The sequence below is a fragment of the Corythoichthys intestinalis genome, chromosome 21 (assembly GCF_030265065.1).
Source record: "Corythoichthys intestinalis isolate RoL2023-P3 chromosome 21, ASM3026506v1, whole genome shotgun sequence".
NCBI classification, from domain to species: domain Eukaryota; kingdom Metazoa; phylum Chordata; class Actinopteri; order Syngnathiformes; family Syngnathidae; genus Corythoichthys; species Corythoichthys intestinalis.
In genome coordinates this window covers 33805706-33831295 of record NC_080415.1, presented here as the reverse complement: position 1 = coordinate 33831295, position 25590 = coordinate 33805706, and the positions used below count along the sequence as shown (strand labels likewise).

The window sequence follows — 25590 nt, the reverse complement described above, 5'->3', positions numbered from 1 at the left end:
GCCTCAAAGTAATTTGGTGCCCCCGCCAATAGATGGTGCCTTAGGCTATCGCCTAGCTCACCTATGACTAGTGCCGGCCCTGGTTTAAGTTTTTATTACCTGCACCTGTTGGACTCCTGATTCTGGATCATTTTGTGTCACAGTTTTATTAGGATTCATTTTGCGTGCTGCTTAGAAATTATGAAATCATTAGAAATCATCGGTGAATCCGTAAATGGCACCCATTGTGATTGTTCAGGTAAGGTCAGTTTTTTTCTCAAAACTTTTATTTTGAAAGATTTGCTTACATTATTGTGTGTTGATCGCCAAATCTGAAAATGACATCTGTTTCTCTTGTTCTGGTCTGGTATTTATTGATTTATTTTCAAGGTTTTTTTCTTTCAACGTTTCCACAGGGTGTGAAAACATCTTCTATTGGCTTACTTGAAAACTTTCAGCTAATTGATGTCTCATTTGGATTTGGGACATGTAAAGTAGCTCAAAGCAGCTGAAAAAATCTTACGGATGAGCAACACTTTGTAATTTTAGTGTTTTCTCCTGTTTTGTTCCCAAACACTAACAAATCGGAACCCGACCGTTAACTCAAACTGAAAGCAAATACATCCAATACCGTCAACTACTACCATTCAGTTTCTAATCATCAAATTTTCATTGCCCCCCCCCCAAAAAAAACCAGTTGTAGCCTTACGCTATTTTTGCTCATGAATAAAACGAATCCATCAATTAGTTTGCTAAGCCGTCGCCTTCTCTCGTCTTATCTAAGCCAAACACGTGTGCGATGACACGGCAACACCTCGCGGGGAGCCACTTTGACAAACAAAACGCGGCTTGCGGAATGTATTTTCGACATTTTTCAGGGAAGGGGCGATGAAAGCGGCGCTCACCGATGAGGCCCGAGTAGGCCAACAGGCAGTCGGCGTAGTTCTCCCGCAAACAGCCTGAAACCGAGCGAGTTTCCGGCTGACAGCTGCTGATGAAATCCGCCAGGCGAGACCTGCAAACAGTTCCTTATTAACAAATTGCACCAAAAAGGATTGTTAGCACTGAAAATTCCCAGTTGATTTTAAAAAAATGCCAAAAGTGAGAAATGCAACATGTTTCAGATGTCTCGTTTCCATCGTCTGTTTAACTGTTATTATTACCGTAATGGCCCGAATATAAGACGGCCCTGATTATAAGACGACCCCATCTTTTTCAAGACTCGAGTTTGAAAAAGGACTTTTTGAACACCAAATTAATTTTTATACCGAAAATAATGACAGTACATCTGAAACAAATGATTATAACTAAAGATGCACGATAATATCGGTTACCGATAATTATCGGCCGATAATGGCAATTATGACGTCACACCGATAAGAGATTTTAAAAAATTCAACCGATAATGCAATCCGATAATTCTATGCTTCATTTAGCCTTCAAATGTGTGCAACCGACACAGTTTTGTCGAATTCTGGGCCGGCAACCCAACCCCTCCTAAAGGTATTTTTTGTGCAATTAAGTCATTAATTTGTAAGCATTATGAATATTAACATACAATGATTCGACGTTGGAATTTGCTACTTGCTCACATTTGATGTGGAAAAAGTAGCGATAAATTGTACTTTTGCACAGTTTTTTATAATTTCAATTTGTATATATCTTTTCAATAGAGTTATCGGCTTGACATTATCGGTTATCGGCTGGAAGGAGGAGGTGATAATTGGTTATCGGTATCGGTTGAAAAATGCATTATCATGCATCACTAATTATAACAATATATTTGTGAGAAAAAGCATGTTATTTTGCCTCATTCAAATCTTAATATCTGAATATTTAAATATGTAAACTAAAGTGCAATCACATTCGTAAATAAATGGCTTCTGGTTTTTGAAATGTAAATAAACCAATCTATTGTGATAAAAACAAAATTTTAATAACTGCATTAACCATCAAAGTGAAGTCTAACTGTAGTCTTGAAACAAATCTGAATAAGGGAAAACATTGCAATTAAATAATGCAAACTGTTTAAATTTGAGAGTAGCTGAGGTCTGTCATGACAGAACATCGCTTCAATGATAATCTGGCGCCATCTAGCGTCTTGAATGGGTATAATGTCTCGACCCCGAATATAAGACGACTCCCACTTTTTCAGTCTTATTTCAATGCAAAAAACACCGTCTTATATTCGGGCCAATACGGTAATAATATTTGTTATTCAAAATGTCTGTCAGTTTTAGCTTATAATCATTAATTGATGTCTAATATTTCATTAAAAAAAAAAAACAACTTTAAAAATTATTCACTCGCATATTTTAAACTTTTAAACAAATTACGTCACAATGAAAAAAAGTCATGGAGATCTACCCCATAACTATCGCTTAATTGTATTTTATTTTTGTTTGTTTGTTACTGCCGCATTTTCTCCGATATGTTAAGGATAATCGATCCAAACAAAGAAAAATAGAAAAAAAAAAGAAAAAAAAAAACGTATAAAAGGGTAAATATATGAAAACTCGACCACTCCTTGATGTCTGCGATTTTTGCTTGGCAACCCTTGTTTTATTACCATGTTTCACCCATAAAATGCCCCCAAAATCCAGCTATGGCCATTCACAGATGTGTCTTGACACTCGGTGATACATGCTACATGGAGTTTTTGGATCGAAACAAGTAAAGTATGCGATAATATCTCGTTAAAGTCATGGCGTCTTTAATTCTACTCTTTCATGCTCTCACCTCCAGATAGGGTTTCGCTGTTTAATTTTTTTTTTCAAATGCCCTGCTGTTTAAAAATTTTCTTCCCCTAGAAAATTGAGATTTTAAGCTTTCCAATGATGTATCACACATGCATATCGGACAATTTTGAAAGCTGACCAAATTGGGTGTCTCAGAGCGGAACTTCAAGTCACCTGAGTGTTTTCCGCCTTGTCTTTATTAAATGCTTCATTGAGTGGGTCTACTCAAAGCTGCTCACTTACACAATATGACTTGTTAAACAGCAACAGTTTAACAAGTTAAACGACGATTGACACATTCTGCACTTTGAAGCTTCTAAAGATAATCGATCGGGTCCGATCACGTCATTTTCAAAGTATCGGAATCGGCAAAAAAAATATCGGACATGCCTTTTTTTAATATATGTATTTTTTTTATTTAACCCGTTTTCTACTTGTATTTAACGTTACAGACAAAATGTCTTACACTCATCCAGAGTAGTTTTGGCTTAAAGTAGGGCTATTAAATTTATTGCGTTAACGGCGGTAATGAATTTTTAAAAATTAATCACGTTAAATAATTAACGCATGTGCTGCACGACCCACTCATGCATTGTCACGTTCAATCTATAAAAAAGCCGTTTTACCTATAGAATAGCGCTAAAAGGCAGCGTATAATGAGTAGAGAGAATTTTGACAGTCTTTGGAGCAATTTTTTATGTGGCTAAAGCCCTACAATACCTCCCTCAGCAATTAAAAAAAAAAACATGGGAGGCATTGTGGTGAAGAAAGGTAGTAGTTGATCATTTTCTTAACACCCTATGTTCTTTCCCAACGCAGAGAAGATATATCAATTGCTGCCCCTACGCACAGTCATGGTTGCACTTCCCATCATGCATTTGGGCAGAAGTTAAATGGCTGCAGTATCATTTACTGAAAGCTCAACAAATACAGTAGATGGCAATATTTAGTCACAATATACAACATCACATTAATCCTTTAAGAATTACAAGTCTTTCTATCGGTGGATCCCTCTCACAGAAAGAATGTTAATAATCTAAATGCCATCTTGAGGATTTATTGTCATAATAAACAAATACAGTACTTATGTATTGAATGTATATATTCGTCCGAGTTTTATTCATTTTTTTCTTAATGCATTGCCAAAATGTATATGATCGGGAAAAATTATCGGGAATGATAGGAATTGAATCGGGAGCAAAAAAAAAAAGCAATCGGATCGGGAAATATCGGGATCGGCAGATACTCAAACTAAAACGATTTGGATCGGGAGCAAAAAAAACATGATCGGAACAACCCTAGAAGCTTCGGCTTCCAGGCATCTGTGGCAAGATCAAACATTAAACGTCCGTCAATCATCGTTAACTTTAACTCCAGTGCACTACCTGACCAACAAAGAGAAGGAAGAGACGCGACACGATGTAAGACTACACGACCGGCTCGGGACAGCTCATCTGTATTTTTTTATGATTGTTTTTTATTTTAATTGAAAAAAAAAAAAAAAAATCCGCGCTGGACTGAGGGTGCGAAGTGTTTTGAACAGCAAAGTAGGGAGGGATCACTGTAGTGCGTTAAAAGACGTGCGGGGATGGTCGGGCCGGCGGCAGAGAGGCAACTGTCACGTCACATCATCCCACCCACCCACCCAGCCGGTCCCAGCTACCCAACATCCGTCCGTATAATTTGAAGGGATTGCTTTTGAAAAGTGCGAACTGAGACCTTCTGCATTCAAATGACGCCTTCGTAACCAAACTAGCAATTTTCTTTCCATTAACATGGCCAATGTTTTGCTTTGACTCTAAGAACTGTGCTTATCTCTCTTAAAATAGAAAATCTGAATAACCACATGGAAGCTTTTTCAACATAATGATGGCAACCAGCTTGGCTTAAGTGCTCAAAAAACAAAAACACTGTTAACAGAAGCGGTACACCGGAACAAAAAACAACTTTTGTGTTCTAATAATGAGATAGGTTTTACAATAAAAGTGAAAAATGAGACGGTTAAATGTCAAACTTATGTTGAAATGTGAAATTTGCCGCACTCAATCTAAAAATTGTGGCATTAAAACGTTAAAACGTCAAGACACAAAACTTGTCAAGACAAGACATCGACACACTTCAGCGTAAAACTTGTCATGTTCACTGGTAAAAGTTGTTAGTCCAATCGTGAAGCTTGTTACGTCAAAATGTGTAATTTGTCACATCAAATCGCGAAACTTTTCATGTCAAAACAGAAAACTTGCCACTTCAAAACACAAAACTCATTACGGCGAGACACTTGTCACGTTACAATGTGACACTTGTCACGCTATAACTTGCCGCTCCAAACCACAAAACATGTCACGTCAAAACATGACGCTGTCATATTACAGCATGACACATGTCACGTCCGTGAAAGTTGTCACATTTAACCGTGAAAATTGTTATGTCAAAACTCCAAAACACAAAACTTGTCATGACATAACATGACACTGTCACAGTACAGCGTGACACGTCTGTGAAACTTGTCTCTTCAAAACGTGAACTTTGTTGAATTACAGCGTGAAACTTGCCACGTTATAACTTGGAAATTGTCACATTTAATTGTGAAACTTGTTACATCAAAATGCGAAACTTACGTCAAAATGTGAAACTTGTCGCTCCAAAACAAAAGACTCGTCACGTCAAAACATGACACTGTCATAATACAGCGTGACACATGTCACATCTGTGAAAGTTGCCACATTTTACCTTAAAACTTACGTCAAAACTCGTGTCAAAACGTGAAACTTCTCGCGCCAAAAGACAAAACTTGTCATGTCAAAACATGACAGTGTCACAGACAATACAGGGTGACATATGTCACGTCTTTGAAACTGGTCTCGTCAAAATGCGAACTTTATTGAATTATAGCATGGAACCTGTTACGTTATAACTTGGAAGATGTCACATTTAATCGTGAAACTTGTTAGGTCAAAACGCAAAACTTATTATGCCACAATGTAAAAAATGTCGCTTCATAACACAAAACTTGACATGTTAAAACATGACCCTGTCACAGTACAGCGTGACACGTGTCAAATTTGTGAAAGTTGTCACATTTAATCGTGAAACTTGTTACATCAAAACGCGACTTATTGCGTCAAAATGTGAAACTTGTCGCTCCAAAACACAAAACTTGTAATGACAAAACATGACACTGTCACAGTATAGCGTGACACGTGTCATGTCTGTGAAGGTTGACACATTTAACCGTGAAACTTGTTTGGTCAAAACACAAAACTTGTTACGTCAAAACCTGCTACGTCAAAACGTGAAATTTGTCGCTCAAAAACACAAAACTAGTCCTGTCAAAACATGACACTGTGACAGTACAGGGTGATACGTGTCACTTCTGTGAAAGTTGTCACATTTAATCGTGAAACTAGTTACGTCAAAATGTGAAACTTATTACATCAAAATGTGAAACTTGTCGCTCCGAAACACAAAACTTGTCATGTCAAAACATGACACTGTCATATTACAGCGTGACACGTGTCACGTCTGTGAAAGTTGCCACATTTAACCGTGAACTTGTTCCGTCAAAACACGAAACTTATTCCGTCAAATTTTGAAACTTGTCGCTCCAAAACACAAAACTTATCACGTCAAAACATGACACTGTCATATTACAGCGTGACACGTGTCACATCTGTGAAAGTTGCCACATTTAACCGTGAAAGGTGTTGCATCAATATGCGAAACTTACATCAAAATGTGAAACTTATCGCTCCAAAACACAAAACTTGTCATGTCAAAACATGACACTGTCATATTACAGCGTGACACATGTCACATCTGTGAAAGTTGTCACATTTAATCGTGAAACTTGTTCCATCAAAACACGAAACTTATTACGTCAAAATGTGAAAGTTGTTCTTCCGAAACAACAAAACTTGTCACGTCAAAACATGACTCTGTCATATTACAGCGTGACACGTGTCACGTCTGTGAAAGATGCCACATTTTATCGTGTGACTTGTTCCGTCAAAACACGAAACTTATTCCGTCAAATTTTGAAACTTGTCGCTCCAAAACACAAAACTTGTCATGTCAAAACATGACACTGTCATATTTCAGCGTGACACGTGTCACGTCTGTGAAAGTTGCCACATTTTAACCGTGAAACAGGTTACATCAAAATGTGAAACTTGTGGCTCCAAAACACAAAACTTGTCATGTCAAAACATGACACTGTCATATTTCAGCATGATACATGTCACCTTTGTGAAACTTGTCACATTTTATTGTGTGACTTGTTCCGTCAAAACACGAAACTTATTCCGTCAAATTTTGAAACTTGTCGCTCCAAAACACAAAACTTGTCACGTCAAAACATGACACTGTCATATTACAGCGTGACACGTGTCACATCTGTGAAAGTTGCCACATTTAACCGTGAAAGGTGTTGCATCAATATGCAAAACTTACATCAAAATGTGAAACTTATCGCTCCAAAACACAAAACTTGTCATGTCAAAAGATGAGACTGTCATATTACAGTGTGACATGTGTCACGTCTGTGAAAGTTGTCACATTTAATCGTGAAACTTGTTACATCAAAACGCGAAACTTATTACGTCAAAATGTGAAAGTTGTTGCTCCAAAACACAAAACTTGTCACGTCAAAACATGACACTGCCATATTTCAGTGTGACACATGTCACGTTTGTGAAACTTGTTGCTCCAAACACAAAACTTGTCATGTCAAAACATGACACTGTCACAGTATAGCGTGACATGTGTCAAATCTGTGAACGTGACCACATTTAACCGCAAAAGGTGTTACATCAATACGTGAAACTTACATCAAAATGTGAAACTTGTCGCACCAAAACACAAAACGTGTCACATCAAAACATGACACTGTCATATTACGTGACACATGTCACATCTGTGAAAGTTGTCACATTTAATCGTGAAACTAGTTACATCAAAATGTGAAACTTATTATGTCAAAATTTGAAACTTGCCGCTAATAATACTAAACTTGTCACGTCAAAACATGACACTTTCATATTACAGCGTGACACGTCACATCTGTGAAAGTTGTCACATTTAATCGTGAAACTTGTTATGTCAAAATGCAAAACTTATTACGTCAAAATGTGAAACTTGTCCCTCCAAAACACAAAACTTGTCATCTCAAAACATGACACTGTCATATTACAGCGTGACATGTGTCACGTCTGTGAAAGTTGCCACATTTAACCATGAAACTTGTTGCTCCGAAACACAAAACTTGTCATGTCAAAACATGACACTGTCATATTACAGCGTGACACATGTCACATCTGTGAAAGTTGCCACATTTAACCGTGAACTTGTTACGTCAAATACGAAACTTATTCCGTCATAATTTGAAACTTGTCGCTCCAAAACACAAAACTTGTCACGTCAAAACATGACACTGTCATATTACAGCGTGACACGTGTCACATCTGTGAAAGTTGCCACATTTAACTGTGAAGGGTGTTACATCAATACGCGAAACTTACATCAAAATGGGAAACTTGTCGCTCCAAAACACAAAATTGTCATGTCAAAAGATGACAGTGTCATATTACAGCGTGACACATGTCACATCTGTGAAAGTTGTCACATTTAATCGTGAAACTTGTTACATCAAAACGCGAAACTTATTACGTCAAAATGTGAAAGTTGTTGCTCCAAAACACAAAACTTGTCACGTCAAAACATGACACTGCCATATTTCAGTGTGACACATGTCACGTTTGTGAAACTTGTTGCTCCAAACACAAAACTTGTCATGTCAAAACATGACGCTGTCACAGTATAGCGTGACATGTGTCAAATCTGTGAACGTTACCACATTTAACCGCAAAAGGTGTTACATCAATACGTGAAACCTACATCAAAATGTGAAACTTGTCGCACCAAAACACAAAACGTGTCATGTGAAAACATGACACTGTCATATTTCAGCGTGACACATGTCACGTTTCTGAAATTTGTCACGTTAAAACGTGAAACATGTCAACTTGGATTGTGAAATTTTTTGGGCAAATGGTAAAATTTGACATATCATAAAGTGAAAGGTGTTACATAACAGAGTGAAAGTTTATAACTTGAAACTTGTCACATCAAATCGTGAAATTTGTTACGTCAAAACGCGAGGCCTGTTACACCAAAATGTAAAAGTCGTCGTGTTAAAATGCAAGAGTTGTCAGGTTCAAACATGCAACTTGACACGTCACAAGGTGAAACTTGGAACATCACCTGCAGATGTAGTTGGTCTTGCAGGCATTTTGCAACGACAAGCAGTTGCTTTTGTCCTTGTCTTCATAGGAGCAAGCGGGCACGATGGTCTGGCGGCGGCGTTCGGCGCACGCCGTCTCGTCTCCCGTCGGACACGAGCAGAACAGCATCCCGTAGCTGTACTTGCTGGGAACCTGCCAAACACAAATTTGTCCAAGACCCGAACATATAGCTCGTCGGCCCGTTTGTTTGCGTTACCTTGTCAAAGAAGTGCCTCAGGGCCTTGTGGCACTTGCGCTTGTTGCAGACCTCGGAGGCCGACACCCTTCCGGTGCACGGGTTGATGTAGGCCGAGCGGTACTTCTTGCACGTGTCGTTCAGGTTGCACGCCTTGGCCGCGTTCAGGCAGTTGTTCTCTTTGGACGACGCTGGCTCGGCTGACAAACAAACGTCAGGGCTCACATTGTGACTAAGTCAGAAAAGCCGGAGGTCGTCATGACTCGCCGTGTAAAACCCCGAAACGGCCTACGGAGGGAGAAAACCTTTCCCATTTTTCTACTCGAAATAAATCCACACCGAGATCACAGTTTTCTTCGTGACAGATTCCATTTTTCTGGATGTATTTTCTTCAATCCAAACTACTGTTGTCACGTTAACTATTTTAGTGTTTAGTGTAGTGGTAGTCATTTTTTGAGACAAAAAAGCCCTCTGTTCATTTCCAAAGTCAAAAATTTCATTGATAAATGCTACTTGTCCTACATTTTTTGTACTATTCACACCTAAAAAAATCTCAAATTTATCAGGCACTTTTGGCAAAAATTTCACCAAAAATTGACAAAAACATCCCCACATATTTTCAATGTCACATTCTACTCCCACAAAAACTTTTCGATTATTGCCAATTCATTTTCCACTTGGATCGCCCAAAAAACATCTCCATTGGTGATCACAACTTTTTTTTTTTGTTATCACAAAAAAATTTGCCTCGAGATGAACAGAAAGTGACCCAAAATGTACAGGAAGTAACCTGGGAATGCTCCAAAATCAACAGTAAGTGAGCAATGATCAGGATTTGACTTTGAAATGCCGTAAAAATGAGCCCTCCGTTCATTTCCAATAGCAAAAACTGAATTTATAAATACTACATATCATAAACAATTTTTGTTCAAATTCACACGTCAGAAAATCCAAAATTTATCAGGCAGTTTTAGGCAAAAAATCGCTGTTTTGCCAAAAATTGACAAAAACATTCCCATATACTCTACTTTTGATGGTTCATTCTACACCCACAAAAACCTTTCCATTCATGCCTACTGATTTTGAACTTGGATCTCCCAAAAAAAAAAGGGGGTCGCCATTTTTTTCCACAAAGAAACTTCCTCAATTTGCCCAAAATTAATAGGAAGTGATCCAAAATGTACAGGACCTGTACGTGACCTGGGAACGCCCCAAAACTATCAGAAAGTGCCCAAAACCAACAGGTAGTGACCCAGAAACGCCCCAAAATCAACAGTAATTGAGCAATGAACAGGATGTGACTTTGAAATTCCCTAAAAACGACAGGAAACTGATACAAAATGTACAGGAAGTAACCTTGAACATCCGCAAAATGTAGTATACGAGCCCAAAATTAAAAGTAAGCGACGCGCAAGTACCCTAAAAATTAACAAAGTGACATAAAATTTATCAGCCAGTTTTGTGGCAAAGATGTACGGTTTCGCCAAAAATGAACAAAACATCCCATATATTTTCAATGGCACATATTGATACTCAAAAAACATACTTCGGGTTAAAAAATATATATATATAAAAATAAAATTCACTATTAGTGAATGTAGTGACCCAAAATTTATCTGCCAGTTTTTGTCAAAATTGTACAAAAATGGACCAAAAAAACGTCCCCATACAGTATGTTTTCGATGACACATTCTACTCCCACAAAAAAAAAAAAAAAAAAAAAATCCATTCACGCAGATTGATTTTGAGCTCTGACCTTCAAAAAAATCTCCTTTGGGGTCATTATTTTTTACAAAAAAAACAACAAATTTGCCCCAGATTAACAGGAAATGACCTGGGAATGCCCCAAAACCAACAGGAAGTGACCGGAAATTCGCCAAAATCAACAGTATTAGAGCAACGAACAGGATGTGACTTTGAAATTCCCTAAAAACGACAGGAAATGGATCAAATATGTACAGAAAGTAACCCTGAACTTCCCCAAAATTTACTTTACAAGCCCAAAATCAAAGGTAAGCCACCCATAAGTATCCCAAAATTTACAAAGTGACCCAAAATTTATTAGCCAGTTTTTGGCAAAAATATACAGTTCTGCCCAAAATGGACCAAACCATCCCCATATATTTTCAATGGCGTATATGGATACTCAAAAATATACTTTACAATTTTTGATACAAAAACCGAAAATTCACTATGAGTGAATATGGTGACCCAAAATTTTACTAGCCAGTTTTTGTCAAAAATGTACAGTTTCACCAAAAATGGACAAAAAACATCCCCACATATTTTCAATGACACATTGTACTCGCACAATTTTTTTTTTCCATTCACGCCTATTGATTTTCAACTCGAACCTCCAAAAAATCTCCATTGAGGTCATTATTATTATTATTTTTTTAACAAAACAAAAAACTTTCTCAATTTGCCCCAAAATAATAGGAAGTGCCCTGAGATTCGGTAAAAACGTACAGTTTCGCCAAAAATGGACGAAAACATCCCCATATATTTTCAATGGCATGTTTAACTCGCACAAAAAATGTTTGCATTCATAGCTATTGATTTTCAACTTGGACCTCCCAAAAAATCTCCATTGGGGTCATTATTTTTTTTTACAAAAAACTTCCTCAATTTGTGCCAGATTACTAGACAGTGACCCAAAATTTAACAGCCAGTTTTTGGCAAAAATGTACGGTTTCACCCAAAATGGACAAAACATCCCCATATATTTTCAAAGGCACGTCCAACTCGCACAAAAAATGTTTCTGTTCATACCTATTGATATTCAACTTGGACCTCCCAAAAAATCTCTATTGGGGTCATTATTATTATTATTATTTATTTATTTATTTATTTATTTATTTTACAAAAAACTTCCTCAATTTGTGCCAGATTAACAGGAAGTGACCCAAAATTTATCAGCCAATTTTTGGCAAAAACGTACGGTTTCGCCAAAAATGGAAGAAAACATTCCCATATATTTTCAATGACACGTTTAACTCACACAAAAAAGTTTCCATTTATACCTATTGATTTTTAACTTGGACCTCCCCCAAAAATCTCCATTAGCGTCTTCCTTCCTTCCTTCCTTCCTTCCTTCCTTCCTTCCTTCCTTCCTTCCTTCCTTCCTTCCTTCCTTCCTTCCTTCCTTCCTTCCTTCCTTCCTTCCTTCCTTCCTTCCTTCCTTCCTTCCTTCCTTCCTTCCTTCCTTCCCTCCCTCCCTCCCTCCCTCCCTCCCTCCCTCCCTCCCTCCCTCCTTACAAAGCTTGACAAAATGACCCAAAATAACTAATTTCCAGCTATTGACAAGGATAGACATTCAACTCATTGAAACAAGGAATACTAGCTGGAATGCTCATCTTTCAGTGCCATTGACGGTGCTACACGTCCAATTCATTTTGTGTGGGAGAGGTGAATGACCAAATGTAAATAAATCAAAAGAAAGAATTTATTAATACGTTATTTTTATCTAAATTACTTCGACAACTTTAATCCAAACTCTTCACGCACAGCAATAACAACGATGTCATTGCCTTGTTACTGGCAACAGTTTGACTCCCAAGTCTGGGATTTCATTTGTCAGGGAACGACAAAAGGCGAATCTCTCGTTTCCGCCCTTGAGCAAGCCCACCGCGGTGCCTGACGCGGGAAGAACACCTCTGACCCTGAGCGAACATCTACCTCGAGGCTGCTTTCACTCACGCTGGCCCATGTGGCAAATCTCCAGACAAAGGGCGGCTTTCTTGCTGACCTCATTTCGTGACAGCTAGCAAGAGGTAGCGGTAAATTATCACATTTCAGCGCCATTGAAGCCAATAGTTGTCCAATCAATTTAGTCTCATTGAAATGAACAAAAAGCTGCAGCTAACTGCTAATCCAATACCACAAACTAATTAACCTGTTTGAATTTATAGGCTGCCATTGACGGTGATAGACGTCCAATCCATTTTGACTGGGAGGGCTGGCAGCGACCGAAAGATCAATGTCAAGCGAAACATGAGCACTCAATTCCACCTCCGTGAAGTTATACTGTAAGTAACTAGCACAGAACATGAAGTTTAAATGTTATTTACATCTGTAATGATGCAATGCATGCTGGGAGGCATGAGGGATGTTGTGCGACAACAATGTTGACATCAGAGGTTGGGGGGGGGAGTCATAACATTACTCAAAATTAATATCTCAACCCCCCATTTACTGCAAAACAGACCAGAAGGGGTGCTATTTGTTTGTGCTAAATTTGCACTAGTTGTTGGGACACGATAAGAAGGTGACATGAAATCTACAGCAAGTGATCCAGATGCTACAAAATGTACAGGAACCGACCCAAAATCAAGAGGAAGTGACCCGAAAGTAGCCCAAAATTAACTAATTGACAACAATGAACATCCTCCGTGAAGTTGGCCCCCCATCAGACACAAATTTATAGAAAAATAATGTTCATCGTTTGTGCTACATTTGTGCTGGTTGGTGGTGTTAAAATTTCCGTTTGTACTGCTATCGTTTTTGAGATATTGTGATATTAATTTCGAGTGATGGCGTCACGCAGCCCCCCATTTAGTGCAAAATGGACCAGAAATGACGCCATTTGTTTGTGCTAAGTTTGTGCTGTAAAAATTTAGTTTATGCTGATAACGTTTTATAAATATTGAGATATTAAGCCAGGCTCTCCTATTTTAATGCATACACAGCATTACCCTCCCCACACAATCCCGTCACGGTGCTGGGTAATGGCTCCCAGTCGGGGACCTGGGAGCCACAGTAATAGGGCGGTAGGTGGGTCCCACACTTTTTCTCTATGGCGTGGCTCCCGGGGCGTGTCCTCCTCTCTGTCTGGGCTGCCGGCGTCGGCTTTTTGGCACGCTCATACTTTCGCCCTTCCTTCTATTTTCTGCCAGGGTATCCTCCCTGGTGCTCCGGTGTAAGTCGTGGCTGGGTCGGCTGGATATCACCTGCTCTGGGTGGGGATCCTGCCCTGCCCTGGGCTTGGTGGGCCATTGGGGGTCCTGCGGTGTGCCGTGCCGGTTGGGGGCTGCAGCGATGGCGTGTCTTGTAGGCCAGATGGGTGGGCAGGGGTGGTGGTGGGCGCGAGGGGTGTTGGCGCGTCCCCTCATCCCATCCCTGAGGGCCGGTTGATGGGGGCATGGATAGCCCGGGGACTACCCGGGATCCCGGGGGATGACGGCGGCCCCCTTGTTGGGCTGCGGGAGGAAGGATGTGTTGCGCTGGCTCGCGCCCCCCCCCCGATTGGCTGGGGAAGGACCGTGGCCCTGGGGCGTCTCCCGCGCGACATTTCTACTCGTCTGCAGGACTATCACATGTCTGATGGGATTCACACATGACTAGGTGCAATTAGACACTCAAGTAGAAAAACTCGATGTCAGGATCAGACTGCATATAACAGGATGCCAACATACTCACACTCACAAGGGATTCACACAAACACTGGGTTCTATACTCACATGGCTGATTTGTGTACACTCCACCCCTCCCAATCACTTATCTTTCTGACTCCCCCGACCCTGTCTTTTTTCCTTGATCATCAGGCCCCCCCCCCCCCCCCCCCATATGGTGTCAACCAGAAAAACAACTCGCTAACGATAGCACCAACATATTCAGTTAGTGTAGGTGTTCAATGTATTCTTGTTGTTTGTTATTCTTCTCTCCTTCTTTTCTTCTGTCCCCTCATAACCTCTTCCTGTTCGCTACTTTCTACCAATAAACGAGGCAAAAAAAAGATATTGCGATATTAATTTCGAGTTGCAACAACTAGCACAAATATAGCACAAATGAATGGCACCCCTTGGGGTCCATTTTGCATTAAATTGGTGCTGCGAGTCACATCATAACTCAAAACTAATATCTAAAGCCCCCCATTTAGTGCAAAATGGACCCAAAAGGGTGTCATTCGTTTGAGCTATAAGTTAGTTAGTTATTGGGACACCCCTCTGTTATTGAGAGAGTTGGTACGCTTCGTCAGTCACGACAGATGGACTGCGATTGACGTCATCACTCAAAATTAATATCTCAATATCTCAAAAACGATAGCAGCACAAATTACATTTTTTACAGCACAAACGTAGCACAAACACACACGAATGACACACGATTTTTAGCCATTTTTAATCAAAATGGGGTGCTGTGACCTCAGATTGACCTATAGAAGAATTGTTAATATCTCAAAAACGGACAGCACAAACGGAAAAAAATTCAGTACAAACGAATGACATATTTTTTCTATAAATTTGCATCTGATGAAGGTCCAACTTTGCGAATGTCTCAATTCTAGACGTCCCAGTTGAAATTAATCTGACGTCTATGACTGTCAATGTGAAGCAATCGATGAAATCTTAAAGTTGCAAGCCACTGCGAAACGCTCGGTGGATGTCTTAAGCTGGTCTTATCACGCCGAGGTTGCGCTTGAGCAAAATTGGGAGTGGCTTTTCTCCTTTGGTGTTCCAACAGTCCTTGTTTTGATTCATGACCGGCCGGCTGGCCTCTTTCCTTATCGGCTGACCTCCCAAACCATTTGTTTCCAATTCCATTTCGCTTTCCAACGGTGGCGCCGCATGAAGAAAAACAACGACAACAAACGTTCGGGGAGCCCACAAGTCTCCTTTTAAATGCTGTTAACTCATTGACTGCCACAGAAGGTGATAGAGGAGCCAGAGTTGCTTTAAAAAGGAACTGTTTTGCATTAATTTGGGCATATTAGAACAATGTTATTTCATTAATTAACATTGGCTGCCATGGATGTCCAATCCATTCAGACTAGACAATGAAACATTTAGCTAGGGCTGCAGCTATCAAATATTTTAGTAGTCAATTAATCGATGGACTAGTTAGTTCGAATAATCGAGTAATCGGATAAGGAACATGAAAAATTAAAATACCAGAGCTGAGGCTCAAAGGTATAATAACATTTTTTAAAATGAGGATCTATGTACAACAAAAGAACAATTGGCTAACTTACACAGAAAAAGTCCGCTAGCTTAAATGCTATAAAATGCTAGTTTTTTTACAATGCGCTTAACAAATGGTTCAGAAACATATTCCCACAAAAAACGGCTAAACATACCTATAAACTAAATATGAATGCATTACAAAACATTAGCTCAAACAAAAACTTAGCTTACGTTGGTCTTAACTTGGAGCAGTTGGATTCAGCCATGTGAAAAGAGGCAGACCAGAGGGCAGTGTATCCACCCTAATCGTATAAAACTGAATGCAAACACTTCCAAAGTAAACCATTATAACGCTATTTTAATTACTCGAAGCAAAAAAATTTAATTCTAATATTTTTTTCTAATCGAATACTCGAGTTAATTGATTAATCGCTGCAGCACTATATTTAGCTTTACGTTAAAAATTTAAAAACTTTTTTCAAGGTTATACTCCACAAATGACAAAAAAATATATCTAATATACCACGAAAATGTATTTCTAGAAATTTCAACAAAATCCAACACGATATAAAATGATTTCCTTATAGTGCTGCAATGATTAATCGATTAAGTCGAGTAATTCAATTAGAAAAAAAGCTTCAAATCAAATTAATGCTGCTTCGGGGATTCGTTTAATTAGAGTAATGGTTGCAATGGTTTGTTTTGAAAGTGTTGCATTTAGTTTGATTGATTTGGGTGGATACACTGCCCTCTAGTGGCAACAGTCAAGATGCCATAATTCGTTCAACATGGCTAAAGCCAGCTGCTCCTTGTTAAGACAAACATAAGGTGTGTTTTTGTTTGAACTAATATGTTTGTTTATGCATTTGTTATTTTGTTTGGAAAAATATTTAGCAGTTTTTTGTGGAAATATGCGTTTGAACAATTTGTTGAGAGTATTGTGAAAAAAACCCCGTTAGAATTATATAGCATTTAAGCTAGCGGGCTTTTGCTACGCAAGTTAGCCAATTGTTGTTATTTTTATTGTTGTTGTACTTAGATCCTCATTTATTTATTTATTTATATCATTTGAGGCTAAGCTAGGGTATTTTAATTCATTTTAAATGCATTTATTGCTCTTGTGAAATGAATTTGGATTTGAAACAAAACTGAGGAATTTATTCCGTATTTACTGGCATGCTCTTTGAAAGTATAATCTTAGAAAGCCAAAATTAACATTATTGGAAGCATAAACACATGTTTATTTGTTTAACATATCCTTAAATGTATCCTGCAACGCATTACATATTCGTAATCCGATTATGCGATTATTCGAATTTATTGATAAATTAATCGATTACCTAAATTAACCAGTGGCTATAAAACAATAATAATGATCGTTGTATAATTGTTGTCAACAGAAATAAAAATAGTCGATAGAAGTCGATAGCTTCAAACTGTAATTACACCACCCGAACACCGGCCAAGAGGGGCGCTGTTGCTACGTGAACGCGAGCTCTGAGAGGGTTTTCAGTACAGGAGGGAACATTCCCTGTTACGGAGCAGCATTAAAGCCTGATACTGTGGACAGACCTATTTTTCTGGCCCGTAACTTTTAAACCAATGGCTGTCTTGTTTGATTAGCTGTCACATTTTTGAGACTGAACATTTTCTTTTGTCTATTTATTTTGTTGACAATGTATTTTGCCACATTTTCCACCCTAAAAATAATTGAATTGCAGATCTTTAAAATGTTTCCCACATTTCACATTCATCATTTTGCACAGAATCTTCTCACATCCTTGAGAAACCAAATAATATAGGGCGGAAAACACTCAGGTGACTTGAAGTTCCGCTCTGAGACCCCCAGTTTGGCCAAGTTTCAAAATTGTCTGATATGCACGTGTGATACATCATTGGAAAGCTTAAAATCTCAATTTTCTGAAGAAGAAACATTTTGAACAGGGGGGCATTAATTTTTTTTAAACAGCATTGCACTATCTGGAGGTGAGAGCATGCGAGAGCAGAATTACAGACGCCATGACTTTAATGAGATATTTAATCATGTACGAACTTGCTTCGATCCAAAAACTCCATGTCACATGTATCACTGAGTGTCAAGACACAGCTGTGAATGGCCACAGCCGGATTTTGGGGGGATTTAATGGGTGAAACATGGTAATATAACAAGGGTCGCGATGCAGAAATCGCAGACATCAAGGAGTGGTCAGGTTTTTCTTTTTTATATATTTACTAGGGCTGTCAAACGATTAAAATTTTTAATCGAATTAATTACAGCTTAAAAATTAATTAATCGTAATTAATCGAAATTCAAACCATCTATAGAATATGCCATATTTTTCTGTAAATTATTGTTGGAATGGAAAGCCAAGACACAAGACGGGTATATACATTCAACATACGGTACATAAGTACTGTATTTGTTTATTATAACAATAAATCAACAAGATCCATGGATAGAAAGACTTGTAGTTCTTAAAAGATAAATGTTAGTACAAGTTTTAGAAATTTTATATCAAAACCCCTCTTAATGTTTTCGTTTTATTAAAATTTGTAAAATTTTCATTTAAAAAATAAACTAGTAGCTCGCCATTGTTGATGTCAATAATTACACCATGCTCACTCATGGTACTAACCCATAAAATCAGTCACACCCAAGCGCCAGTAGAGGGCGCCAAACACAAAAAAAACAAGTAACAAGCGGACATTACACTGTAATGTCGTTTTAATCTGTTTGAGCGGGGCATGTGCGTTAATTGCGTCAAATATTTTAACGTGATTAATTTAAAAAAATAATTACCGCCCGTTAACGCGATAATTCTGACAGCCCTAATATTTACAATTTTAAAGGTCTTTTTTTATCCAGTTTTCTTCATTTGGATCGAATTGTTATCATCTAACATATCGGGGAAAATGCGACAGTAACAAACAAATACAATTCTGTGACTTTTTTACAGACGCCATTTTTTTCATTGTGACGTAATTTGTTTAAAAGTTTAAAATATGCGAGTGAATAATTTTTTAAAGCCTTTTTAAAAAAATTTTTTAAACAAAATATTAGTCATCAATTAATGATTCTAAGCTAAAAATGACAGACATTTTGAATAATATAAATACTTACCTTGTTTTCATGGCTGGGGTTAAACAAAAACAGCTGCGCGACATCTGCAAACGGGGGTTTCCAGGGTAAAACGGGCAAATTAAAAATAGTTCGGGGGCTTAATGCGCCATGAATCACCTATGGCAGCATATAGACATATTGTCCTATCAAACACAACAGTTGTTTTGGCTTAAAATATAGCAGTTTATTTTAAAGAGGAGTGCAGACTGGAAGAGCAGAAACTGCTTTTCCAGTCTTGTCTGTGTTTTCCGCCATATACATATTGGGGTTGTTTGTTTGTTTGTTTGTTTTTACGGATTTTGAATGATTGAAAGCTGCAACAGACGCACACCCAAATGGTGCCAACAGATGGTCAGTAGCGCTGTTGTTGGTGTGTTTCTGCTAGTAGATAAACAAGCTTAGCATCCGTACGCTACACCACATTCCAATCCGCTATTAGGGTATATGTACACAACAGCAATAAGTGCTGCGGATAGGGATAAACGTGATGGGTTGCGGTGTCGGATGGTGATACAAGATACGGGGTGTGGGGGGGCAAGATTAGAAGACTTTTATTACATTCTCAGTAAAGATACCAGTCATTATTGGTTTTAAATACACATTTTCAAGGAAAATTCTGCTGAGAAAAGGAAATTTTGGGGTTCCTATTATACAAATTTACAGTAAAAAAAATGAGTTCTTACCTGCAATGATGGGAGCCAAACGAAAGACATCTGAAAGGCGGCTGTTGACAGGCTCGTATGGAGAGTATTCCAGTAAATCATTACCTGGGGGAGAGATTATGTCATCATTACGTAATATGGGCAGCTTCATAATCGCATGCTTTTCATGAAGTTCAGTGTTTGCATTATTCAGTTTTTTAGAGCTGAAATGACGACTCGAATAATTCGAGCAACTCGATTAGGGCTGCAGCTATCGATTATTTTAGTAGTCGATTATTCGGTTAACTAATTACTTCGAATAATCGAGTAATCGGATAAGGAACATAAAAAAATTAAGATACCTGAGCTGAACCTCAAACGGTATAAAAAATAAATACCGTAAATGAGGATCTATGAACAACAAAAGAACAATAGGCTAACTTACATAGCAAAAGTCCGCGAGTTTAAATGCTATAAAATGCTAACTTTTTTTTTTACAGTGCTCTTAACACACACATATTCCCACAAAAAACAGCTAAATATACCTACAAACTAAATTACGAATGCTTAAAAAAACTTTGGCTCAAACAACAAGCCTTTGTTGGTCTTATCAGGGAGCAGCTGGATTAAGCCATGTGAAATGAGGCAGACTAGAGGGCAGTGTATCCACCCAAATCAATAAATCTAAATGCAAACACTTTCAAAACAAAACATTACAACGCAACTTTAAACAAATACGCGAATCAGCAAAATTTAATTCAAATCTTTTTTTCTAATCCAATACTCGAGTTAATCGATTAATCGTTGCGGCACTAAACTCGATTTAAAAAATTGATCGAGGAATTTTCTCCGCCTCGAGTAATCGTTTAATGTTGCCGGTTTTAAGCATGATGTTTTGTCCGGACTACTTTTTAATGCGGCACAACACATTGACGTCACGTGCATACAGGAAGAAGACAGAGGCAGCGGACATATTTGATTTCAACCATGCATGAATATAGAGGTAACAACGAAGAAGCCAACGAAAGCGAAGAGAAAAACATCAAGAAATAGCAGACATTGTCAAAAGTGTGGGAGTATTTCAAGCTGGACAACAAGGCGAACACTGCTTCATGTATGTACTGTAAGACAGCGCTCGCATAACATTACAGCATGTCTTCAATGCTGCAGCTCTAACGAAGGCGCCCCGTTTACTCCGAGAGCGGAGGAGCGATACTCGGGACAAAGTATAATTAAGTTAAAATATCGCTAATAAATAAGGTTAACGTTACTGTACCTTGCTAACGTAACGTTAGCCCTGTGGAGGGCTAGGTTTCTATTAATTATGACTACTGTCGATGCGTGGCTAACGTATCTTTCATACAGGCTTTATTTAATCTGTAAAAACGCAGCGCTGTAGAGTGATGAGGGTGTAAAATAAAAACATAATCAAGCTAACTGTCGATTTTAGCTCAGTAGTCATTGATGGAAAAGACACTAAGTAGCACTGGTGCTTAATGTGCTTCAATACAGCAGGTATCATACATTTATTTTGAACACTGCAAAAACTCAAAATCCTACCAAGACTTACAATTCAGAGTACTTAAAACTTAACAGTGTATCACAAAAGTGAGTACACCCCTCGCATTTCTGCAGAGATTTAAGTACCAAGTATTTTTTGCATTAAAATAAGACTCAAAAAGAGGGGTTCGTCTTATATTCGCGGTCTAGACAGTATACCCATTCACGACGCTAGATGGCGCCAGATATCATTGAAGCGATGTTCTGTCATGACAGATCTCAGCTACTCTCCCCATTCACGACGCTAGATGGCGCCAGATATCATTACAGCAAGCGATGTTCTGTCATTACAGATCTCAGCTCTTTTTAGTTTAACCAGTTTGTATTATTTTATTGCAATGTTTTCCTTTATTCGAATTTGTTTCAAGACTACAGTTACAGTTAGACTTCACTTTGATGGTTAAAGCAGTTATGGCAATTTTGTTGTTTTATCACAATAGGTTGGTTTATTTACATTTCAAAAACCAGAAGCCATTCATTTACGAATGTGATTGCACTGTAGTTTACATTAGAGATGTCCCGATAGATCGGGATCGATCAGGTCCGATCACGTCATTTTCAAAGTATCTGAATCGGCAAAAAAAATATCGGCCATGCCTTTTTAAAATATATATATATATATATCTTTTTTAATTAGTTTTCTAATTGTATTTAACGTTACAGACATAATATGTTACACTCATCCAGAGTCTTTAATTTAGGCTTAAGGTAGGGTTATCAAATTTATCCCAATAACGGCAGTAATTAATTTTTTAAAAAATGTATCACGTTAAAATATTTAACGCAATTAAAGCATGCGCTGTATTGGCGACATTTTACCTCTATAGAGGGGCAGCGTAAAATGAGTAGAGGTTATTTTGGCAGCCTTTGGAGCCTTTTTTTAATTGGCTAAAGCCTTTCAATCCCTCTCCCTATGATTAGAAATATCATGAGAAGCAATGTGGGGAAGCAAGGTAGCAATCTTTTTCTTAACACCTTATGTTATTTCCCAACGCAGAGAAGATATATCAATTGGTAGCACTACGCACAGTCATGGTTCCACTTCCCATCATGCATTTGGGCATGCCTACAGTATCATTTACTGAAAGCTCAAGAAATACACTAGATGGCAATATTTAGTCACAATTTACAAAGTCACAACTCTATCAGTGGATCCCTCTCACAGAAAGAATGTTAATAATGTAAATGCCATCTTGAGGAGTTATTGTCATAATAAACAAATACAGTACTTATGTACTGTATGTTGAATGTATATATTTGTCCAAGTTTTATTCATTTTTTTCTTAATGCATTGCCAAAATGTAAATGATCGGGAATTTTTTTTAGGAATGATTGGAATTGAATCGGGAGCAAAAAAAAAGCAATCGGATCGGGAAATATTGGGATCGGCAGATACTCTAACTAAAACGATCGGGATCGGATCGGGAGCAAAAAAACATGATCGGAACAACCCTAGTTTACATATTGAAAGGTTCAGATATTAAGATTTGAATGAGGCAAAATAACATGTGTTTTCTCTCAAATATATTGTTATAATCATTTGTTTCAAATGTACTGTAATTATTTTCTGTATAAAAATTAATTTGGTGTTCAAAAAGTCTTTTTTTCAAACTTGAGTCTTGAAAAAGAAGGTGTCGTCTTATAAGCAGGGTCGTCTTATATTCGGGCCAATACGATATATCTTTTCATGGGACAACACGAACAAAATGACACTTTGACACAATGAAAGGTAGTCTGTGTGCATTTTATATAATAGTTAATTTATTTTCCCCTCAAAATATAGCCATTAATATCTAAACCCCTGGCAACAAAAGTGAGTACACCCCTTAGAAACTATGTACATCCCTAAATGTCCATATTGAGTACTGCTTGTCATTTTCCCTCTAAACTGTCATGTGACTCGTTACAGGAGTGCTGTCAGCATTGCTGCAGAGATCGAAGAGGTGGGGGGGTCAGCCTTTTAGTTCTCAGACAATACGCCGCACTCGACATCAAATTGGTGTGCATGGGTGTCACCCCAGGAGGAAGCCTCTTCTGAAGACGGTACTTTTTTTTTCTTTGTGAAAAAATGAAGGAAAAAAAAAGCCACGAAAGATAACACCTTGTTACTTTGCCAAGTAACTAATTACGCTTACATTCAGATAGTAACTGACTTACAAACTACATTACTTTTTGGTAGAAGTAATTTGTAACTGTAATCAATTACTTTTTTAAAAAGTAAGATTAACGACACTCAACGCTGGTGATAAAGATGCAGTCTGCAGAATAAAAAGTGACGAAAGCAGAGATTTTATTCTGCCAGTTTGTTGCCGAACACAATTTGCCCGCAACTATGGCTGATCACTTCTTAGAATTGGCAAAAGAAATGCTTCCTGACTCAAAGATTGCATCGGTAAGTTAATTTTATCCATTGACCTTTCTAATTTATAATTGGACACACTAACGAACTATACCTTCAACTCAAACTAAATTGCGATCTGAAGTGCCATGAAGTGCAGCCATCAAAAGTTCTACATACAATTATAACAAAAGTCACTGTTAATTTTAGTAATCAGGATGTAGCTGAAGATATTGATTGTTCTTTGATTGTACCAGATGACCAATAAATTCATTTTATTTTAAAAATTGAGTTTTATTTTTGTTTCATATTGCACGCCTACATAAAACGTTGTAAGATTAGTCATCAATTTGTAAGAGCATACGTCACTATTTGTAAGATTGCCAACGGCCTCGGGTTTACAGGTATGGGATCGTCCAAATGACCTGCCTATCAACTTTGGCTCGTTGCGCCTGAAAAAATACATTTAAGTGCGGTACCCTGCAAACTCTGATAAATGCTCCAGAAGATGCGCAGGCAGTTCTTCTCCTTCTTCATGCCTCTCCGGCACCTGCAGCCGTTGAGCGGGTTGTGCTTGATGGCGTCCATGGCGCTGCGGCACTCGCCCTGCGCCTCCGGAGCCGTCACGGCGCTCAGGCTGCTGCTGTGCCTGCCCGCCACGCACTGCCTCATGGTGCGGTACTTGGTGCTGCAGGCGGCCTCTTTCAGGCACTGCTCGTTGGCCTTCACGCAGTCCAAGCCGCCGCTTCTCGCGCCCCCGCCGTCCACCCCCTTCGAGGTGGTCGCCAAGTCTGCGAGTCGCAGGAACAACCATGACGCGCGCTGCGCTTTCCAACAATAACAACAAACGAAAAGCAACTTACCGGGAAAGGACAAGAGGATGGCAAAAGTTGTCAAAATCATCGTGGTTTATTTCAAAAGTGGCGACGAGGCAGAATTCGACATCATACGTCCGCGTCCTGATGGCTCACCGACCGCACCAAAGCATCCGTTCCAGTCGATGTACACCACGCCGAATCATTCCCCGCGCACAACGATAAACCACGACCACAAAACGGGCTGACAAACGCTGATCAAGTCAGGAAAATAACAATTATTCTAAAAATGACTCATTTTCAAAGCGAATTCCGCTTCCTCTGGCGCGTAAACTTTAGAAGTCCGTCATCGCTCTTTTTCATTGCTCCAAATGAATTGAATTCCTTGAAAATGGTCCGAACGGCAATGGAAAGAGTTAAATCCAGTCGAGTCCAAGCGGGACACGCGCGTCCGGACTTTCGCGGACGCTGATGAGGCTGGAAAAGAACAAAACGCTTCGTTCGTTCGGAAGAGATGAGGCGAGAGAGGCGAGGGGCGTGACGTCACAAGCGCGCCCACGAACACCATCATCATCAAGTTCATTAACTACATCCAACCTCCACGCTAAATGGGCCACTAACCAACGGGCGTTATATTAATCTGCCATTGACGATGATAGACGTCCAGTGGCGCCTCCAGAAATTTTTCATAGGGGTGGCCAGATGGGGCAACTTAAAATCTTGGGGTGGCACACCAAAACTAACAGCCATAATTTCAGGTTTTCATTATATTATTGCAGTAAAAAGGTAAGGGAAAACTATCAGAAAGACTTAAGGACACGGCTACTGATATACTTTGGTGTATTGTGTAATATTTGATGTTACTAATGATTTAATGTGCACAGTCCATAACTGTCCAGTCAACATTTTGAGTTCCACAACAATTCTGTTTTATTGTGTTATGTACATATTAGGCATAAGGTGTACATATAACTAGGGCTGTCAAACGGTTAAAATTTTTAATCGAGTTAATCACAGCTTAA

At 38.6% G+C, this 25590-nt stretch overlaps 1 protein-coding gene across 1 annotated transcript in view; it reads right to left on the bottom strand.

Annotated features, from left to right (window-relative positions):
• Nucleotides 1–25064, bottom strand: part of gfra1b (gdnf family receptor alpha 1b) — a 33797-nt gene extending 8733 nt beyond the window's left edge. The window contains exons 1-6 of the mRNA XM_057827031.1: nucleotides 24617–25064; nucleotides 24233–24544; nucleotides 19898–19981; nucleotides 9213–9391; nucleotides 8976–9148; nucleotides 885–994 (exon numbers count right to left, since the gene is read on the bottom strand). Of these exons, the coding sequence (XP_057683014.1) occupies nucleotides 885–994; nucleotides 8976–9148; nucleotides 9213–9391; nucleotides 19898–19981; nucleotides 24233–24544; nucleotides 24617–24656 (898 nt within the window). The 5' untranslated portion in view covers nucleotides 24657–25064. The remainder of the gene's footprint in view (nucleotides 1–884; nucleotides 995–8975; nucleotides 9149–9212; nucleotides 9392–19897; nucleotides 19982–24232; nucleotides 24545–24616) is intronic.
• Nucleotides 25065–25590: the final 526 nt, after the last annotated feature.